The sequence below is a fragment of the Haemorhous mexicanus genome, chromosome 6 (assembly GCF_027477595.1).
Source record: "Haemorhous mexicanus isolate bHaeMex1 chromosome 6, bHaeMex1.pri, whole genome shotgun sequence".
Classification (NCBI taxonomy): Eukaryota; Metazoa; Chordata; class Aves; order Passeriformes; family Fringillidae; genus Haemorhous; species Haemorhous mexicanus.
Genome location: NC_082346.1, coordinates 57,859,807 through 57,878,304, shown reverse-complemented (window position 1 = coordinate 57,878,304; position 18,498 = coordinate 57,859,807). Strand labels below are relative to the sequence as shown.

Genomic DNA, 18,498 nt, shown 5'->3' with positions numbered 1-18,498 from the left:
ACAGCCCCAGACCAGCTACTATGAAAAAAAATTAACTCTACCTCAGCCAAAACCATCACAGTTACAAAAACTGTGGTTTTGTAATTAGTGGTTCTTTGCAAAATCATGAAATATATATGTATGCACAATGCCTATCTGTATAAAAGTAGTATGTGCTTAAATGAGTTTTGCACTGATAGGCTCCTTGGCAAAGAAATCACTTTTAGTTGTCCATTAGGGCTGGATTCAATAGAAATTTTGGCTGACTTTACTGCAAGCCTTGGAAACCATTGGAGTATTCAAGACTTAGGCAGTCAGATGCCTGCTTTAATTTCTATTGACAAAGGAAAAGGAGGGATGAGTAAATGTAAAACATTTCCTTCCAGCTAAGAGAGGCAGCATGGTGCAGGGAGGAGGTGGAATCCAGCACATCTGGGTTGTATTTATTGCTGGCTCTGCTGCCAACTTGCTTTGTGACTTTGAGCAAGTAATTTTTTTTTTTTTTTTTTTTTTCACTTTGCTATCTTACTTTCTCCAAGGTGGGGAGAGCTCACAGAGTTTCACTTGGTGCTTTGGGCAGGTGGAGGGACTTCCTTGGTGTCCATGATGAAGATGGTGCAGTTGCCAAGCTGGCAGATTAATAAGTGCCAGGCAGTGCTGTCTGTGTGACAGAGGGTGCAAGGGGTAGCTGTGCCTTTTGAGACCCAAAGGGAAAGATGTTGATGAAGTAGCACCATGGCTGCATAATCGTGTGTCCATAAGTGCCAGTAACCAGTGCCTCCTACCTCACAAAGTAATTTGGAGCTGAAGCTGGTTTGGCAACCTCTACCTATTTCCTATTTCATTTTCTACAGCACTCCCAGGAAGGGCAATTGCTTTGGGGCTAAATCACAGAGAATGAAGTGGCTTTTTTAAAATGGTCTCTGTATTTGTGCTTCTGGACCCAAAGCTGTTTTCAGGTTCTCAGTGTGGAGGAAAGAAGGCTGGCAGCTTCCTTTTTTTTTTCTTTTTCGTAAGATGCATTTTCTGCCAAATGTGAAGAACTGAAAAAGCATGTGAAAGCCAAGAGAGAGTCATATATGGCCCTCTGCGTGCCACTACGACTGTGGTCCAGCAGTGATACTTGGGCTATTCCCAGAAAATTCCTGCCTATCTCTTACTTGCCTTTGTTTCTCACTTTATACAGCACTGGTGCCTTAGTGCTACTTGCCGCATCCACCAATGGAGCTCATGGCTAATCTACAAAATGCTTGTATTTTTTTCTCAAAGCATTTATTCTTACAAGGTTGCAGGTGTGATTGCTATGAGCAGTGATGTGTGCTCTGCTGGATTTTGCAAGATGAAATCAAAGCTGACCACAGCCCATATCACAGTGTGAATTACAAGATGAATGCAGTGTAACGTGCCATGTATCAGTGGGGCCAAGTGATGTCTTACTTGAGTAGGCACTGAATGAAATACCAATACTTCAGGATTTGATCCTGTGGCATTAGATGATCAGCAGGTATCATATAAGTCCTACTGATTTTTGTAAGCTGCCATTTATGGCTGTGTCCTTATGATCCTACTGGTGGGTCAAGATGGCTTTCATGAAACCTTTTGGAAACACCTGGAACATGAGAGCTTGGGCAGATTTCTCTCTCCACAAAGTTGTACAGGAACTCAAGACACTGTTGAGTATTGTACAGATGATGGAAGAACTTGTCAGGAATAGTGGTAATCATGTGCCTTTATGCACTGTACAAATCTGAGAATAAAGATGCAATATTCAAGTCTAGAGACAGAGTGATTATTTAAATCAATAGAAAACATTGATGGAGACTGATCTCATCTCTACACTCTATTGCAATATTCTCCTTTATTTTTTTTAAACCTTCTCCTACAAAGGAGAAAGGTTATTAGGAATAACAGGGTAACACAAGTCTAAATTTTTCCTGACATACTGTAGCTTTGTTGTAAGCTGTCCTAGTTTAGGTGTCCCTTCAACTGCATTGATTTTGTCTCCTCTGCAGGGTACATAATGTATTCTTCTTCTCACAGTAACATATTTAGCAACTAGAATCAGTCAGTTGAACTGGGATTCAAGACACCTGGGTTCAGCCTCTGACTTGGTGGGTAATGCAGTCCCATCACCTCTGTGTGTCTGCCTCCCCCTCTGTGCAGCCCCCTCCCCCTTTGGCTCTCTCTGTTAGTTTAACAGAAAGCCCTTTGGGGCCAGCACTGTTCTCCATTGTGTATTTGTACAGCATAATGAGGTGTCAGCCTTGGGGCAGGCTCTTGGAAACTACTAAAGCATAAATGGTACTAAAAATTAATTAAGTGAATACCCATGTCCTAGGTGTCAAGGCAGGGTGTAAAAATTATCTCCAGTAAAGTGGTCTGAGTGTTTTAAAGTGTGATACAAAGCTTCTCCAGATTTCAGAGGCTTAAATCCATCTCTTAGCATGCAGCCAGGACTTCCTGCAAAGTTCTCAAGTCCTGCACAGACAACTTTGTCATGTGAAGTGAAAGCTGGATTTGAATTGCTGTAGGTTAAAGGCGGTTATTCCCACAGTTCCCATTTCCTAATGTTTTCCACTTATGATGTTCTTCTCTTTTAATGTTCATAGTAACTTGTGCCAAAAAAGGTGTTTCCTATCATGTTCTCCTCACATTGTGTGTTGTGGTTTAGAGATTTTTTTTATTCCATATTTTCAATCCCCAGAGAGCTAAGGTTAGTCATAAACATGCTTTTGGCTATCAGATTCATGTGTGGTTTGCTATAGCAACAAACAAAAGCATTAGTCAGAAACTGGCATGAAGCTATAAACACATATTTTTTTGTGATATTACCCAGAGTTAGCTGAATTTATCTGGTACACTGTTGCCACACAACTGCATTGTATTTAGACTATAATCCTGGTTGAATAGGAACATCTTAGAAAACCCAAATAATACATTATAGAGAAATAAGCAAGTCTTATAACTGATGTTAATTGTCTGAAGATCATGGCCAGATTCTGCTATTGCACTGGTATAAATTCAGCTGAACACCTTCAGGACACAATTTACATCAGAGGCTAAAATCTGAATCCGTATCTATGGAATAAAAGGAAAATTATAATTAAAAAAAAAAATCTTGCTTTGCCTTTGCTGTTTTCACCTCCATGATTCTACTGCAGCAAAATGATGATAGGTAGGTGTTACCGGAGTGCAGTAGATGGTCTGAGTCCACTGCCAGCACTCCTGGAACATGTTGTCTGCAGCATGGCAGGGAGGGAGCACTGGTGAGGACAGTCTCTGTCTGGCTCCACAGCACTGGAAGGTGCAGTCTGTGCAGAGCTGGTGTCTGTCCAGCCAGTCTGGGCACGGGAGGAGTGGCTGGTGTAGCAAGTCCTGGCTTCCCTGGGGAGTTGGTTGGGTTTGTAAGGCGTGCACTGAAATCCCACAGCTGCCAGTCCCTGAGCCAGCTAGTTGAAAGGTTGCCCTGAAGGCTCTGCAGAAGTGGTGATTTTTGCCTAGGCAGAGTAGGCACATTCCTGCTTTATTCCAACCATTTGTCTTCTCATCCCTGCACCTTTTCAGGAACATGAGCCCTGCTCTGTTTTGACAGCTGCATTTAATAAAAAACATATGCATGAAAAATGTGTTTTCCAGTATTCCTGAGCTGGCACTGCTCTGCAAGGAGAACTTAAACTTCCCTAGAAATTGTTCAGATACATTTTCAGATCCCTCTCTTTGAACATATATGTGTGAAGTGGTCATGACCTTCCCTGCTGCAGGTGTGCAGAGTAACATAACTGTAACATCCACACCTGCCCAAGTGATAAGTGTAACAAATCCATCAGACCCTCCTTGTACCCACCAGTCTAGAAATTGTTCACAGGGCCAGTGGTTCCAGCTGCAGAGGATAAGCCTGCAGCAACAGGTACTTTGCACATGTGTGCTTGAGCCCTCTGAGTATTGGCTTTAGAAGTTCAGGGATCAGGAACAAGACCTAGAATTGGCTAAGTTATGGTCCAAAAGCAAAGAGCTTTTTTCCTTTACCAACCCCCAGCAGAAGGACATGCCCCAGGAGATCCTACATTTCAACCCTCACTCTGTGCTTTGCTTAGTGTTCTTGAATCTGGGTCCTGCATGCTTGAGACCCTGGCCCAGGTGTATTATCAAAACCTTTTGAGATAATTTTTCCACAGTAGATGTCCCTGATGTAGAAGGACCTCTTTTTCAGTTAGCAGGACTTCAGAAGGCTCTGAGCAACCTGGTCTAGTGAAAGGGGCCTCTGTCCATGGAAGGGGGTTGGAATGAGATGATCTTTAAGGTCCTTTCTAAACCATTCAGTTATTCTATGATTCTGTGACTTACTCTGGCCTTATGTGCGGGTTTGTCTTTGCCCTTTTCTCATGTGTCTCCTTTTCCATCAAGCCCTGCACTTGATTTCTCTGAAAAGAAGAGCTCTGGGCATTTGTCTTTTAAGGTCAGCAGAGTGCTTTTCTTTTGCTCTGTTTTGGTCAAATGGGGGCAGATCTTCTTCATAAGTGTTTAAAGTGGGATTAAGTAGTGTTCAAAGTATTTGCAATGAAGAAAGAAACAAATTCTGCTCTCAGTGTAGTTGCAGAATTCTGTCAACACTGCCCCAACACCACTATATAAAGCAAATATTTCAGTCTCTGCTAAAACCCTATTAACATCTCAGTCCATGGAGGACTTTGGGACTACAGCACTTAAAAATGCCAAGTAAGATGGTGGTGGAGCCTTTTGTTTTAGGCAGGATAATTTCATGGTAGCAATCATTTTCCTTTTCTGGCATTATTGACTGTAAGCTGTGCATAGTGCAAGGAATGCAAATCTACCTTCCTTAGGAGAGGGCAGTGGTGTCTCTGCTGCACACAGAGCTCACAGAGAGCTGAACCACTGCTCAGACAGCAGAGTCCTCATGGGGCCATTGGATCAGGCAGGGGGCAAGACAGCACAGGTAGTAAAACACCATTGGTTTAAAAATACTCTTTGCAAAGGTGTGCAGAAAACCCTACTGATGGACTGGAGGGCATCTCCAGGGGCCTCCCATTCTTTCCTTTTGCTCAAACATGTCACAGTTCCACAAATCAAGGTGGTCATTGCTATTCTTCAGAGTGGGGACAAGCCACTGCATTGTCCTCCTGTTGCACAGATTTAAATGACTTTGAAGAAGCCACCTTGGAGCAGCTCTCAAAAACTGTAACTGAAGCTCCAGGATCTTCCTTTTGCTCATACTTTGTATTGGTACAAAGCTCTTTTATTCCAGTGGGTCTTTTGATCTGGCTGAAGAGCAAAATGTAATTTATTCTCCCTTACGAATTAATCTGAATTTAGAACAGCTGTTTATCAAGAAAAACCTTATCATGTGCCTCCAAAAAGAATGCATCCTGTTTTAACTGAGTTGAAGATGCTTAACCTGAGTGTGAACAGACCATTATGATAAATTTACTAATTTCCATTAGATATCATTATTTTTGTATTACAGAGAAGCTCTGGATGTTTGGAAATGCTATGAATCAGTGTTAGGGTTGATAATCAAATCCAAGAAATAGTCCTCCTAGTGCTTTCAAACAACTCCACCCATCTCAATTCATTCACCAGTTACTACACGGATGAGCTGCAGTGTAGTTACTTTCTTGCTGTTTCAGTCTTTGCCCAGAAAGAAATCCAGAACTGCAGTACTGAGTCTTGAAAGAAATGGTTTCTCCCTATCCTTTATACTTGTGCCTGTGGAAACTAAAACTGAAATCTACTTCCTTAACTAAACTGTGTTTTCCTCTAATCTATTAAGCAAGGGTTTTGATTTGTTATTTTTGGGTGCTGGGAGGTACAGAAATGGAAAATCAGCACTGAACTATTTAAAAACCACATGCAAAGATTCAATTTTATTTTTTTTCAAAAATATAATGCAACAAAAGTTTGTCGGTGTCAGTTTTTCCTTCTGTAAATTAATATGCACTTAAAATTCCAATGCTTTTCAGTCTTACATAATTATTTCTAATTTCAAACAATGAAGATTAGGTTAACATATTTAATTCCTAAAAACATGTATCAAACAACATGTTTAGAAAATGCTGGGGCAAGGTATGCATCTCTTAGGGAAAGGTATTCCAAAAAGAGGTAAAAACCAATGGGCTGAAATCACGAGACAACATTTTCAAAAAGAATTTGCTATGTGACCAATTCAATTATTTTGAAATCTGACCCTTTTGTAACTGAAACCCAAGTTTATTGTCCATTTATTCAGATTTGAATTACACCGATGTGGGCAGAACTAAGCTAATTTATTTATTTATCTGACTCAATGGATTAGCTTGTCTGTAAATGAGATTTTACGCTTTTGTAAACCCACAGTCTGCATCCAGAAATTCTCTCCAATTTTAAAGAGAATCTCCTGCCACACAAAAACAAGGAAAAGTGAGCTGTGCCAAATGCTATTTTGCTACTGTCAGTGTTTATTGTCAGAAAAGATTTTTATCTTAACGAAGTGAGGGAACTGTTAACTTTATCTTTGATGTAAAATATTTTCCCATAATAATTTTCTGTCACCTTTATCCCATATCTCTTGTATTACATATACATTAAGGAATTTAAAAGCTTAAAAAATATTTTCTTCTTTGGTGATTTACATCCAAACAAGTTGCCCAGGGAATTTTCTCTTGAGCTGAAAACCTGTTTCCAAAGGCAGATATTTATATAAAAGCCCCCATAAAAAGTTGTGGGAAAACTACCAGGTTTTTTTCTGCATTCCTGTTTTGAGAGGGGCTGTGCCCAGCATACCAAAGCGACAGCCAAAGTAGCATCACTCCATTAATATTGCTGTATCTGGGCACTTGATTGTGCACTGAATTTTGTTGGTTGGGTAAGGAGAAATAAAGGTCTTCTTGACCATAAGAACCTTAAGGCCATAAGGATCATTGTACTAACTCCTTCTATATATGTATGTATGTGTTTATATTTATCTCTAAATACAAACATTTTTACTGAGCATTGATTCTGATGAGGATTTTTTTAAGCAAAGGGTTTGAAGAGCATTTTTAGCAGTTTGGGCTAAAATGTCTGTTTCTAATTTGGAGTGGTAAGTGCCATTTGTGCAAAGCCTGCATCAGTTTCTTTGGGCGTTTTGCAAAGTGTTAGCAGTTCCTCTATTCTTACCTTAAGACCTATTCTTACAGAACAAATGTGCTTTCTACCAAAACCACTGAGAATTAGCATCTTTCTTCAGTGTGTCAGTACTGGGCTACCTTAAGGGACAGCTTGGTGTTACAACCACTTCTTAAGAAATACTGACTCTGTGGCCAGAGAAATTGTGTCTCGGGGCTGCCAATCAAGCCTACACAGGCAGAGAGATCATTTTCCATAAATGCATTCATTTGATTCATTTATAAATCTGAGCAGGGCTGTGCTTTGGCAGTGGAACAGGCAATCTGCTCTGGTAGAAGCCTGAATTCTTGGAAGGGTGAATCAGAGAGGAGAAGGAATGTGGCAAAGTTAATTTTTCTGATCCTTATGGGCCCTATCTGCAATAGGCACCCACCTGCCTGTGCTTCTGGGCGAGTCATGGTAAGAGCTGAGTTCACTGCTGTCCAACAGGGAAGACAGCAGGAATCAACTCCTTGCTCTGAGAGGAAGGCAGATGTGCTGTGCATTTCCTTCCCAAGTCTAGTTTGTAGTGTAGGTGAAGGGGTTTCTTTCAGAAGGGAGAAAATGGCAAGATGCCTAATCAATATACTGGATAACCAAATAGCTACAGAGTAGTTCCCTCTAGGGATTCTGAAGCTGGTAAGCAAGTGAGAGCTCTTCATTTGCAACACATTCTTGAAACCCTTCTTAAAACTCACATCATCCAGATGGGCAGTGACACTCCAGGAAATTTTATTTGGGTATCCATATAACTACTTACAGCACAGTAGCAAACCAATTGCAAGTAAAACCAGTATATCCCAAGAGACAAAACTATTGAGAGTCCCAGGAGATAAAACTGTTGAGGATCAGAGTGGATTAGACCAGTCTTTACTGCTTTATTTGGCTGTGAATTGCTAACTCACTTTCTGTCAGAAAGGGTGGTAAGCAATTTTGGTTCAGTCCAGGAGTCTGAGCACACATAGCAACAATTGCTAAAAGGTTATTCCCTTCTTTTATCATCTTTGTGCAATTATGGAAAAATCATAATTTATAATTATCCTGATTCATAATTATTCCATTATCACAATATTATGCAAGAAAACACTGTATGAATTCATGCAGGAAGTAAAGCCCAGACTGGAAACCCATTCTGTCACATAAAACCTGAGAGAGAGGAAAACTCCTGCCTAACACATGCAGGACAGAGACATGGGGCAGGAAGTTACACCTACCCTCCATGCAAACAGACTGAAACTGTAGATGGTACAAAAAGATGAGACAGAGCCATGGCCTAGGGGAAGCAGCACCAAACCTCTGGTTGCCTGCTGGGTATCATAAGCATTTACCTTTTTCACTCATGTTTTAGCTAGGAAGAGGAGGGACAGACCAGGAGAGCCAAATACAGCTATCAACCACTGCTGTCTGCTTTGCTGTCTCTTTTGGACATCATTCTGTTCATGTTCTTGCAATAAACTTTGGTTGAGAGCTATTTTCAAACTCTCTGTTACTTGTGGGAAATGTTATTCTGTTTCAGTAAGAGGAGAAATATCAGACTAATGAAATACTTTAGCTAATATTTTATCCTTGTAACAGAAGAGTTCTGTGGGTCTGGCCAAACTACATTTCCTATATAGCCAAGTAACCAATAAATGATGATAGCTAGATGAAAGTCCTTAACTCAGGATCTGCTAAATTTCACTTTGACAGTTGGAAAAAAAAGGTCCCCTGTGCTTTTCATGTTAAAATATGACTCAAACTGAGAAGGTCTGTGCAGAGCCCCACCAGAGTGATTTATTTTCACACTCTGGATTGTTCTGTGGTTTCTATTAAGTTTATCTTTACCATCAGAGAAAAGGTAGACCACTGTTAAGAATCAAGAACTTTTTTCTTCGGCCTTCCTAAAGGTTTTGCTCCTATTGTGAAGTGTGAGCAGGAATGCTTTTAATACTTTTAAATCTGTGGGCAGAGCTTATCAATAAACACACACTCATGGGAAAGCCATTCACTCTTCTTTTCATCTGGGGGCTGTTAGTTTCTGTTTTTATGGCAGTGTTTATATCAGTTCTTAGTTGCCAGTGCTCCTACACATCTTTCCTGATATTAGTCAACCTGTAGAAAATGCTCTGTAAAATCCTACAGAGCTCAGTATGGTCTGCAAGGAACCTTAATTCCCGAGACATTTCCCTGCTAGGATGTACTTTGCAGAGCAAAGTACTGTTCCTTTTGATAAAAATAAGTGTTAACTTCATGGACAACCCTCTGGCTGGGCAAGGAGACTCATGATTGTAACTCACATATATATAATGTCTTCAAAAGGTTTTGAGATTAAATGATTTGAAGGCTTTTAATGAAGTACTCTAACGGCCAACAAGGGCAGCTTAACATACCAAGGCAATGAATCAAAACATCTCGTTCATGCCTTGAATGGAAGGAAACTATTCACACACGTTGGTTATTTGGGAGTAGCTGCTCCTTTAGCACGACTGTGGCCCTGCTTTCGGCTCCCAGGTCGGAGCTGCATTCATCACAGCACAAGTATGCAGCGCAGGGACAGAGTGCAGCCAAGGGGCATTGCCAAACCAGAGCAAAACAAAGGCAGGAGTGTAGCTTGAACACCGGCCCAGCTGGTTCTGATAGCATCCCGCTGATAACGAGGCCTGTTAAACTCCTTCAGCAGCAAAATCTTTATCTTCATTCCACAGAGCAGCCCTTTGTCTTCATCCCGCAGAAATTTCAGGCCTTGGTGGGGAGGGTCCCACTCGCAGCACAGAGCGGAGGGGAAGCGCTAAAGGGGCCGTGCTGATGCTCACTTGAACACCTTTTTTTGGGGCAGAACGGCTGCTTTTTCACTGTGGCAGCCGTTCCGTGCAGAGCCGACGGGCTGGTTCTCCTAGGTGGAGCTGCTGCGTGCCCCGCTGTCTCGCTGGCAGCGGTTCAAGTGCGGTACCACGACATTCCAGCCGTGCAGGGCCGGGAGGGGCAGCGCTCTCCGTGACAGCGCCCGCATCCCTGGCCATGGAGCCTGCCCCGACAGAGTGACAGCCGAGCATTCCGGCCGTGCCCCAGAGCCCTGCCCAGCAGTTGCTGTAACTCAGTCCGTGGGATCTTGCAGGACAATGGAATGTATCCAGGTCTCTGGAATGCACTAGGAAATCTCTGTAGAAGATGAACTTCTTGATTTTTTTTTTTTTTTGCTGGTGGTTTTCCCCAGCATCATTGGAGCTGTTGACTGGAAATGCCACAAACCTTCTCGAGGTCGTAGTGGAGTCTGCACAGGCTGTGCAAGATCCTGTGCTACAACCGTGTTTAAACCTCATGGCAGCTTCCTTCAGGAACACAGCACATGCATAGCAAGGTTTATTTGCAGACACTTTCAGATTCTTATCTTCGCAGCTGATGCTTGCAGGCTCATTTCCCTCCAGCATTACTTGCTTGGAAGTCAGGTGAGCTTACCTATCTGAAAAAGTGCTCTTGAGAGGCCAAGATGAGCGGCATGTGCATAGTGTTCCTGTTACCAAGTGCTTTCCTGAACTGGGACCCACGATTTAAAACATTCTAAGTATTCTAAGTATTCCCTATTTCAACTACAAGAAGTGAATCAGAAGGAGCTGCAGGACCTCCCGGCAGCGCTGCTCAGGAGCTGTGAGAGCTCTGAGGGAGGAAAAGGAATCCCAGTAATTGCGGTACCTGCAGGAGAGGGAGAAGCTGTGGGGGAAAGTCAGGCACACCATCCATCTGGAGAGAGGGATGTGGTTTTGAAACCAAAAGACTTTCTGGAGAAATCCATTAGCAGTTACCAGCCATTCATTCGTGAGGAGTAACAGCCCTGTGTGACAGGGTGCCTGAGGGCAGACGGACAGACAGACACTTGCAGGTACAGGGACTGATGGCTGCAGGAGGAGAGGTCAGGTACAGGAGCCAGCTGAAGCTGTCCCTGACAGCAGCCGTGCACAGCTTTGTTTACAGCAAGACTTAAGCCCATGAGGGAGCACCATGAAAACTGCTAACCTACATGTATGAATTCTTTTAGTGGGTCAAACACAGTGCCAACAACGACAATGACATTAAATTATTACTGCCGTTGTTTGTCTTGCAATTATTCATTCCTCCTTCTCTTTAACACAAATGAGGTTATGTGTCCAGAGCATGCTTTGCACTGTCAGAAAAGACCTGATCTAAAGATGTCCCAGCCTTGCCCACGTGTCAAGGTACAAGTTTTCTAACTGGCTGTGGAGTCAGAGTTATTTCCACAGCACTGCACAAACAGAACTGTTGGTTTCTTGTCACAGCTTAGAAATGGTAATTAGCAAATGCCAAAATCCTCATAAAGAAAAGGCATAGGTTGTGTTCTTGTTAATAACAATAACAATAAGTGAGTGAGCAACGCATAAAAGTTCTCACCTGTGGACAGATGTTTATCATGGAACAGGTTTCTGTCTGTTAAGAGAAATTATTTGTTGAAGTAACGTTGAAGTTGATGCAAGGAAAAGTAATATGCTTAAAGATGAGAGCAGATCACTTAAATTCACTATTCATATGCAAATATAACTTTAGTACAAAATCTTAAATAGCAAAAAGCCCAAATCTGAGAACTGCAGAAAAAGGCCTATAGTCTGGAAGCAGAGAAGCTAGGATGATCAGCAAAAGACATTTTTGTTTCTTTTATTAACATCTCTGGTATTTTCATGTACTATTTTATTTTTAAGTATACCGATCACAGGAATTTTATATGCCAGTGTTCCAATTAAAACTAGATTTCTCTTTATACAATACATTAAAGCACATTTGATTTAAATTCAATGACACTGTCATACTTGGAATTCATTATATTGTATCAAATGTGATTTTGGAGACTGTTGCCCACTGAAAGTGAATACCAAACAAATAGCCGTTTTTACTTTTTTCCTTCTGGTTTTGCCCAAACAGTCCATCTGGGTTGCTAGGCTAAAGATAAAATAATTTAAAAATAATTGCATTTCAAAAAGCAGATGCACATTTCAGTCATATGATATGAAAAAGATCCAGCCTATATAACTCCTACTGCTTACTTTGAAAAAATTCCCTTGTTCTGAAGTCAGTCCAGTGGCTATTAGAAGTAGTCACTGATGTAAATTCCATCTTGTTTATGAAAACATTTTGAACAAAGCATTGATTGTCCAGGGTCCATAAAAAAAAGTTAAAATCTATAAAATGTTGGCATTGCTGCTATTCAGGGCATGAGAATGACATGCATATAAATCACAGTTTATTGGCACAGGCTTTTCCACTCAAAAGAAGGCTTTGCTGAAAATGTACTGTAATGCCCCTCTTTTATAGATTCCTTTTGAAAGCATTCTGAATCAGGAAATAATCAGAAGTAAATCTTAGTTTGCAGTAGGAATCAAGGGCACAAGTGTTTCATGACATGAGTTAGCTATCATAAATGGGGCAGCCTAGGGAGAGTTTGGGGAAATCAGGGTGGATGGAAAAGCCTCAGTGTGAAGCTTTGTTAGGGAAGGTCATCTGTGTGTCTGATGCCCCTCCATGCAGTCTCACCCACCTCGCTGTTAGCCCTGGGGACAGTAATATGTTGGTTAATTTTTTTAGGAAAAGGTGCTACTAGCACCGTTTAGGAGAGGTGCTGTACTTGCATTGCTCCAGTTCCAGACCAGTGAAGTGTCACTGAAGTTACATCAGAGTAAAACAAGAGAAACTGCAGTGAACCAGCCTAAGAAGTCTCACAGATGATTCTTTCCTGTTTCTTTTCCAGTAGCAAAATTATTGGCAGCCACCAGGGATCAATGCTGTAGTTGTCATTGGAGTGCTGCAGTGAAGAGCAAACTCTCCAGCAATCCAAGCAGTTTTCTGTTAAGTCATTCTACTGGACTGCAGGGCTTGTGGGTGGGATTCTCCCAAGTGAAAAATATGGCAATGCCACAAGACTAAGTCCTTACTATTTCCTGGAATTTTAGTAACAGCCATAAAATTTATTGTTGGCACCTGAATCTTTAGAAGCACTAGGCCAATTAAACAAGCATCAATCCTGCAGCTCTTCTCCTCATATGATGCTTATTAAAATGCATTTGGTGAAGTGCTTCGTGAATGGATTCCAGAATTTTCAAGCAGAAATCCTTAAAATCAGGTTCATAACTCCATGTCTGAATTTTTTAATATGGTTATACTAAATTTTCAATTTTTTTGAGCTTCTGAAGACTACAAATGCTTGAGCTTTTGAAAAAAAAATCAAGCTAAATTTCAGGCAGGTAATCAATCTGAGCTAAAATGTGCATTAGACGATTTTCTAGAATTTTCTAGAATTGTCCATTGTAGGCATCAGGACTAGTGCTGTGAAGGCTAAAGGATGAGTGGTTTGGCAGCCCTGATGTGTTCTGGGCTGATCCTAATTCCCTGGAGCTGGAATGCTGCAGGAGAACTGATTATGATGGTGTACATATGGCTAATGTGGATTGCCTTTTATTTTATCAAGTTTGGAAGCCCGACCCAGATTGTTAGGGGATATTCCCACTAGAAGCACACTGTTTCCATCCATCTTAACAAAGTGGTCCATCACTGATCACTGGGGCATAACTCTTGCAAAGCTTTGCCCCTACTGTGTAATTTCATCTTCAAAAAATCAAGGAAGAAGTAAACGTGGGAGATCAGAAAGCTATGAGGAGTGACCAACAAAATCCCAGCCACTTTAACAAGAGCTTGGCAACGTGTGTAAGTCAGTGATTGCAGACATGACTAAGTCATGCCATCTTGTCTGCACACAGAGTCTGTAACGTCCAATAATTTTGTGTTTCAGCCCAAGGATTCTCCGTTTGAAACAGACAATGAGTTGCACAGTTCTTCTTGTCAGTTTTCTCTAGTTTTTGAGCATATTTTTAAGCCGGAGGATCTGTTTAGGAGAGCCAAAGCTATGTATAGTAATGGCAGCTGCAGAACTGAGTGTTGGGGAGCTAGACAGCCTGATGGCTTGGAAAAAACAAGCATGGAGACAGGAAAGAGACATAGTTACTGGGACAAGGACTTGGGCATGTGTGTGAATAGCTGGTGCATTAGGGAATACGTAGTTCATCCACACTGTCCTCTACTGGCTAAGCCTGGATCTCTGAAAACGTTTCTAATTCATGCTGTTTTCATTCTTTGGTGCCCAATTTAAAGCATTTCAAGGGAATCATACTTTCAGACAGCCTATCTGCTTCACCTCCTCTCTGTCTGCCCTCAATGCTTTTAAAAACTAAGGAAACAGTGTCTTTTGTACTGTCAAAGTTCACGATATTTACTCTCCTGTTCTTAAGACCTTTGTCAGAAGTGAGGAAGAGTTTCAATATGGGGAATTTCAATCAATTTAATTCATTGTGAATTATCAAACTGTTAATTACCGACTCTGTTATTTTAAAGAATAAAACAAGTCAGGGAGAAATGCTTCAGATTCCCTCTGTACACGTCTCCTTACCTTTTTCTGGTCTCCAATCCCTCCAAGCCTTTGCTGTGGGCTATGCTCAGTCCCTTTGGAAAGGTGGGGGGTGGTGGAGGAGACAGCGGTCAGCAGATGGTCAGTGCTTTTCTTTTTCTAAAGATATCAGAAATACTCATATCCAGAAATGTGAAGGCTTTTGTGAAGGAGAAAAAGCCCCCATCCTGGAGAAAACGTGGAATTAGAAGTAAACCAGATTATAACCCCTGCCCATGGCTAGTAGGGAGAGCTAGATGATCTTTAAGGTCCCTTCCAGCCCAAACCATTCTGTGATGCTGGGAATCTAAATTCAGGCAGGCCTTTCCAGTGGCCTGTGCACAGCCCTTGCTGTGGTGCTGCAGGGGGTTTCAGCCTGCCAGCTGACTGCTCTGTGGATCGTGCAGGCACCAACAACCACAACCTGTGTGCTGCTTTCAGGTTCTGGACGACAGCTGAGACCGGCCGAGCCCCCGGGAGATGCTGATGCCGATGCAGATGCAGAGGAGGAAGATTCTGTGAGTTTTTTAGAGTTTAATTTTTCTGTGATGACAGTTTGGCAAAATGGGATCTTAAATATTTTGTTTATGGCTAGGTCTTGCTGGTGGTTTTCCTTCCCATTAAAAATGTTGTATTTCTGGGATTGTCCTGCCAGCTCAAAACCCAGGAAGACGTTCCAGTGTAAAGGCATCTCCTCTTTGCCATGGGTCATTGGCATAAGTTTACTACCAAGACTTAACAAACTATTGCGTGGCTATTAACTACAGTAACTTTTCTTTAAGAATTTAGACAGTTTAGGTTCCCTATTGTCTGACTGGAGAAGGAAGAATGCCAGTTGCTTGTCAGCAGAAATTCCTGCTGGGACTTTTGCTTGCTTATCCAGGGCAATAAAGTTTGCAGCCATTGGATGCAAAGTTTAGGTATGCAAATAGAGCAGGGAAGGGATTTTTGTTTTTTAACTTTTTCAGTTTTTACTAATTGATCTGTCTGTTTTCAGTCTGTTCAGTCTGCAGATACACACAATACCTAAAGAAAATCAAAAGAAGCTTACCACTGGGTTTTGTCTCTCAGAACTCTGTCCCTTGTGGGTTTGAGTGCTTTAACATGAGAACTGTATTTGTTCTTGATGTAAAAAAAAGTTATTGGTTATTTTTTATCCACCATCGCTAATGAAAGATTTTTACTCAGAAGGACACTATGGATAGCTGGAGAAACATTCCTAAAAATGAGTCACTGTTTAATGGTGGGGGTTCCTTTACCACTGCTCATGTCTTTTCCACAGGTTAATGAAGTGGCAGTAGAAGACATTCGTCCAAGGCCACAAGGATCCTCTCCAGTTTATGAGTATCCCGTAGAAGAAGACTATTTAAAGGCAAGATACTGAATTTTCATGCAGGCATGGCTTTATCAAGTTGATTCAAGAGGCTTTAGCTCCCACAAGTAGCAGAGAGTCACATGCCATAGAATGGGACATTGCTGCAGCCATATTGTCTTCCTGTCCCCACCAAAACTGCATCTCTGTTCATTGATGGGTTTATTTTGTGCTGGGCTTCCTGACCATGTTCTTGCTTCTTGGCAAGAAAATGCATTTGACTTAATTCTGTAAAGGACACAAGGCAGAGAGCATAAATAAATTGTAGTATTTTTCCTGTTAGAATATATGGCTTGAACCTAATAAATAAGTATTTCAAAATTACCTGTACCTCTTGGTTATTCAAAGTTAGAGATTTAATTCAGCCATGTTAAGTAGGCAACAGTTTAAAATTCATGCTGAAATTGAATAAGTAAAAAAAAAAATTATGTTTGCAAAATTGAAAGATGAACAATATACTACATTAGGACAGAGAAAAGCTCCCAATATCTTAAGACATTTGGTCTCTGACCAAATGCAAATTTTGTTACAACGGTCTCTGATTTAATGCAAATTTTGGTACAATGAAGGGAGGCCTTGGCATCTGATTTACTGCTGGGATTAGTATAGTTAAATCATTCATGTTATACATGGCACTTGATCCTGATTTTGCTCTGTTGCCATTAAAGTCAGCCTCATTTCTTGCTCTAAACCAGGAATTTTAACTGACCTTGTTGTACTTAAGAACACTCTGGCTTCTGAACTTGAAATAATTAAAAATTGTTTTTCAGCTTCAAGAAGAAAACAAAAAACATTCTACAGACAAATCAAAGCAGAGTCATCTGCAGGTCAGTCTAAAAGCACTCTGTAGTTTTAGGTATGAGCTTTGTAAATAGTTAAGTTTGTTAAAACAAACAGACATGAAGGGGTGGACAGAAGGAAGGACAAATGGGCAAAGAGTCACTTTGGACTTGTTTTGATCAGGAACTTCATGAATGGTCAAGTTGTGGCACAGGCAGGAACATTTATTAGTCCTATTTGTGGTCCTTCCGTAATTCTTTTTAGAATTCTTTCTTTAGCCATCTCTGATTTGAGTGCGATACAGCATTAGCTCTTATTCTGACTTTTCTGGCCCATTGACTTTAATTTGAGTGGTTAACATCTTCACAGAAAATACAGTCTTTCAGCCCTAAAAGTTTCCATATGTTTCACATTTTAAAATTATAACCTATTTTCCCTATGTCCCTGATTCAACATAACGCTAACACATGTGCTTAATTGTAATTTAGAACAGAATCAAACCCATACTAAGTATATCCTCTATTTTGGATAATCTTTCTTGAGCTATTGAAAATATACCTGAGGAGACTAAATTTTTTTATTGTAGAACAACTTAGAACCCTTTAATACAAATGAATAAAAATGATAAATTCACGTATTTTTCTATCTCTAGGAAACTATGGAAGTGACCCTGAAAACAGAAGTGGAAGCTGGAGCTAGTGGTTTTAGTGTGAAAGGTGGAGGAAATGAAGGAATATTTATTAAAAAAGTACTTAAGGAATCTCCTGCTTCAAAAATATTTAGTCTTAGAGAAGGTACTGTCTGATTTTTTATTTTGTTTTGATTTTATTCTGTATCTTTAAATAAGGAGATTGGTAGCTGTGTGATCTGCCATCTCTTTAGGTATCAGAAATAGTAGGTTTCAAACCAACTAATGTTATCTATGAGCTTAACCTGTCCATATTAATAATTTCTAAGATCACTTGCTTGAACAATAATGAAATGTGATGTTTTTTGTATACCATAAAAAAATCAGTTTTCACTGGAACAGTGGAAAAGACACACAGAAAGTAGTATATACAAAACTAAAATGGGAAAAAAAACTGTAAGAAAACACAAAGTAATTAAAATTACGTATTTTTCCGCTTGCAGGTGATCAGCTTCTAAGTGCTACAATATTTTTTGATAATATCAAATATGAAGATGCACTCAAGATTCTCCAGTATTCCGAGCCATACAGAGTCCAATTCAGCCTCAAAAGAAAAATTGCCGTGCAAGAAGATCTGGAGCACTCTGCAGCCCAGCACAAAAAGGAAAGGATAGGCCAGGTACATTTCTGATTAGTTTACAAAGTTGGGTAACATACTGTAGTAATGTGCTGTGTGGAAATAGATCATAAACCACATGCTTGTGTCTTCTTAAGACTTAGTCATGTGTTTAAAGTTGCTAGCATGAATATTCATGATTTAAAAAAAAAACCCACACAATATTTGCAGCTTTTTAAATATCTTGAGTGAGACTATGGATTTTATATAAATCCACAATCTTGTTTTAGGTGGTGAAAATATTCTTTAGTGAGTCAGCATTTTTTAATTGTTAATTGTCCGCTGATGGAACAGACTTGGGTAATCTTTGTAATACTTACAATAAGTATGTTCAAAAATGTAAAATATCAGTAAAAATTTTTATCCAAAGCTCCTCTATAAGATTTTTCTATTAAAAAAATCTGTGTCTAACCACTGATATTTTGCCAGACCTCTTCATAGGTTTCCATCAACTTAAAGATTATATTTTCTTCACATGCATATATATAAATACTATATATAAC

General features: G+C 40.4%; 1 protein-coding gene across 1 annotated transcript in view; it reads left to right on the top strand.

Moving 5' to 3' along the window:
* Window positions 1–18,498, top strand: part of AHNAK2 (AHNAK nucleoprotein 2) — a 62,338-nt gene that overhangs the window by 21,832 nt on the left and 22,008 nt on the right. The window contains exons 2-6 of the mRNA XM_059850466.1: window positions 14,981–15,057; window positions 15,822–15,911; window positions 16,682–16,738; window positions 17,344–17,485; window positions 17,823–17,998. Coding sequence (XP_059706449.1) covers window positions 14,981–15,057; window positions 15,822–15,911; window positions 16,682–16,738; window positions 17,344–17,485; window positions 17,823–17,998 — 542 coding nt within the window. The remainder of the gene's footprint in view (window positions 1–14,980; window positions 15,058–15,821; window positions 15,912–16,681; window positions 16,739–17,343; window positions 17,486–17,822; window positions 17,999–18,498) is intronic.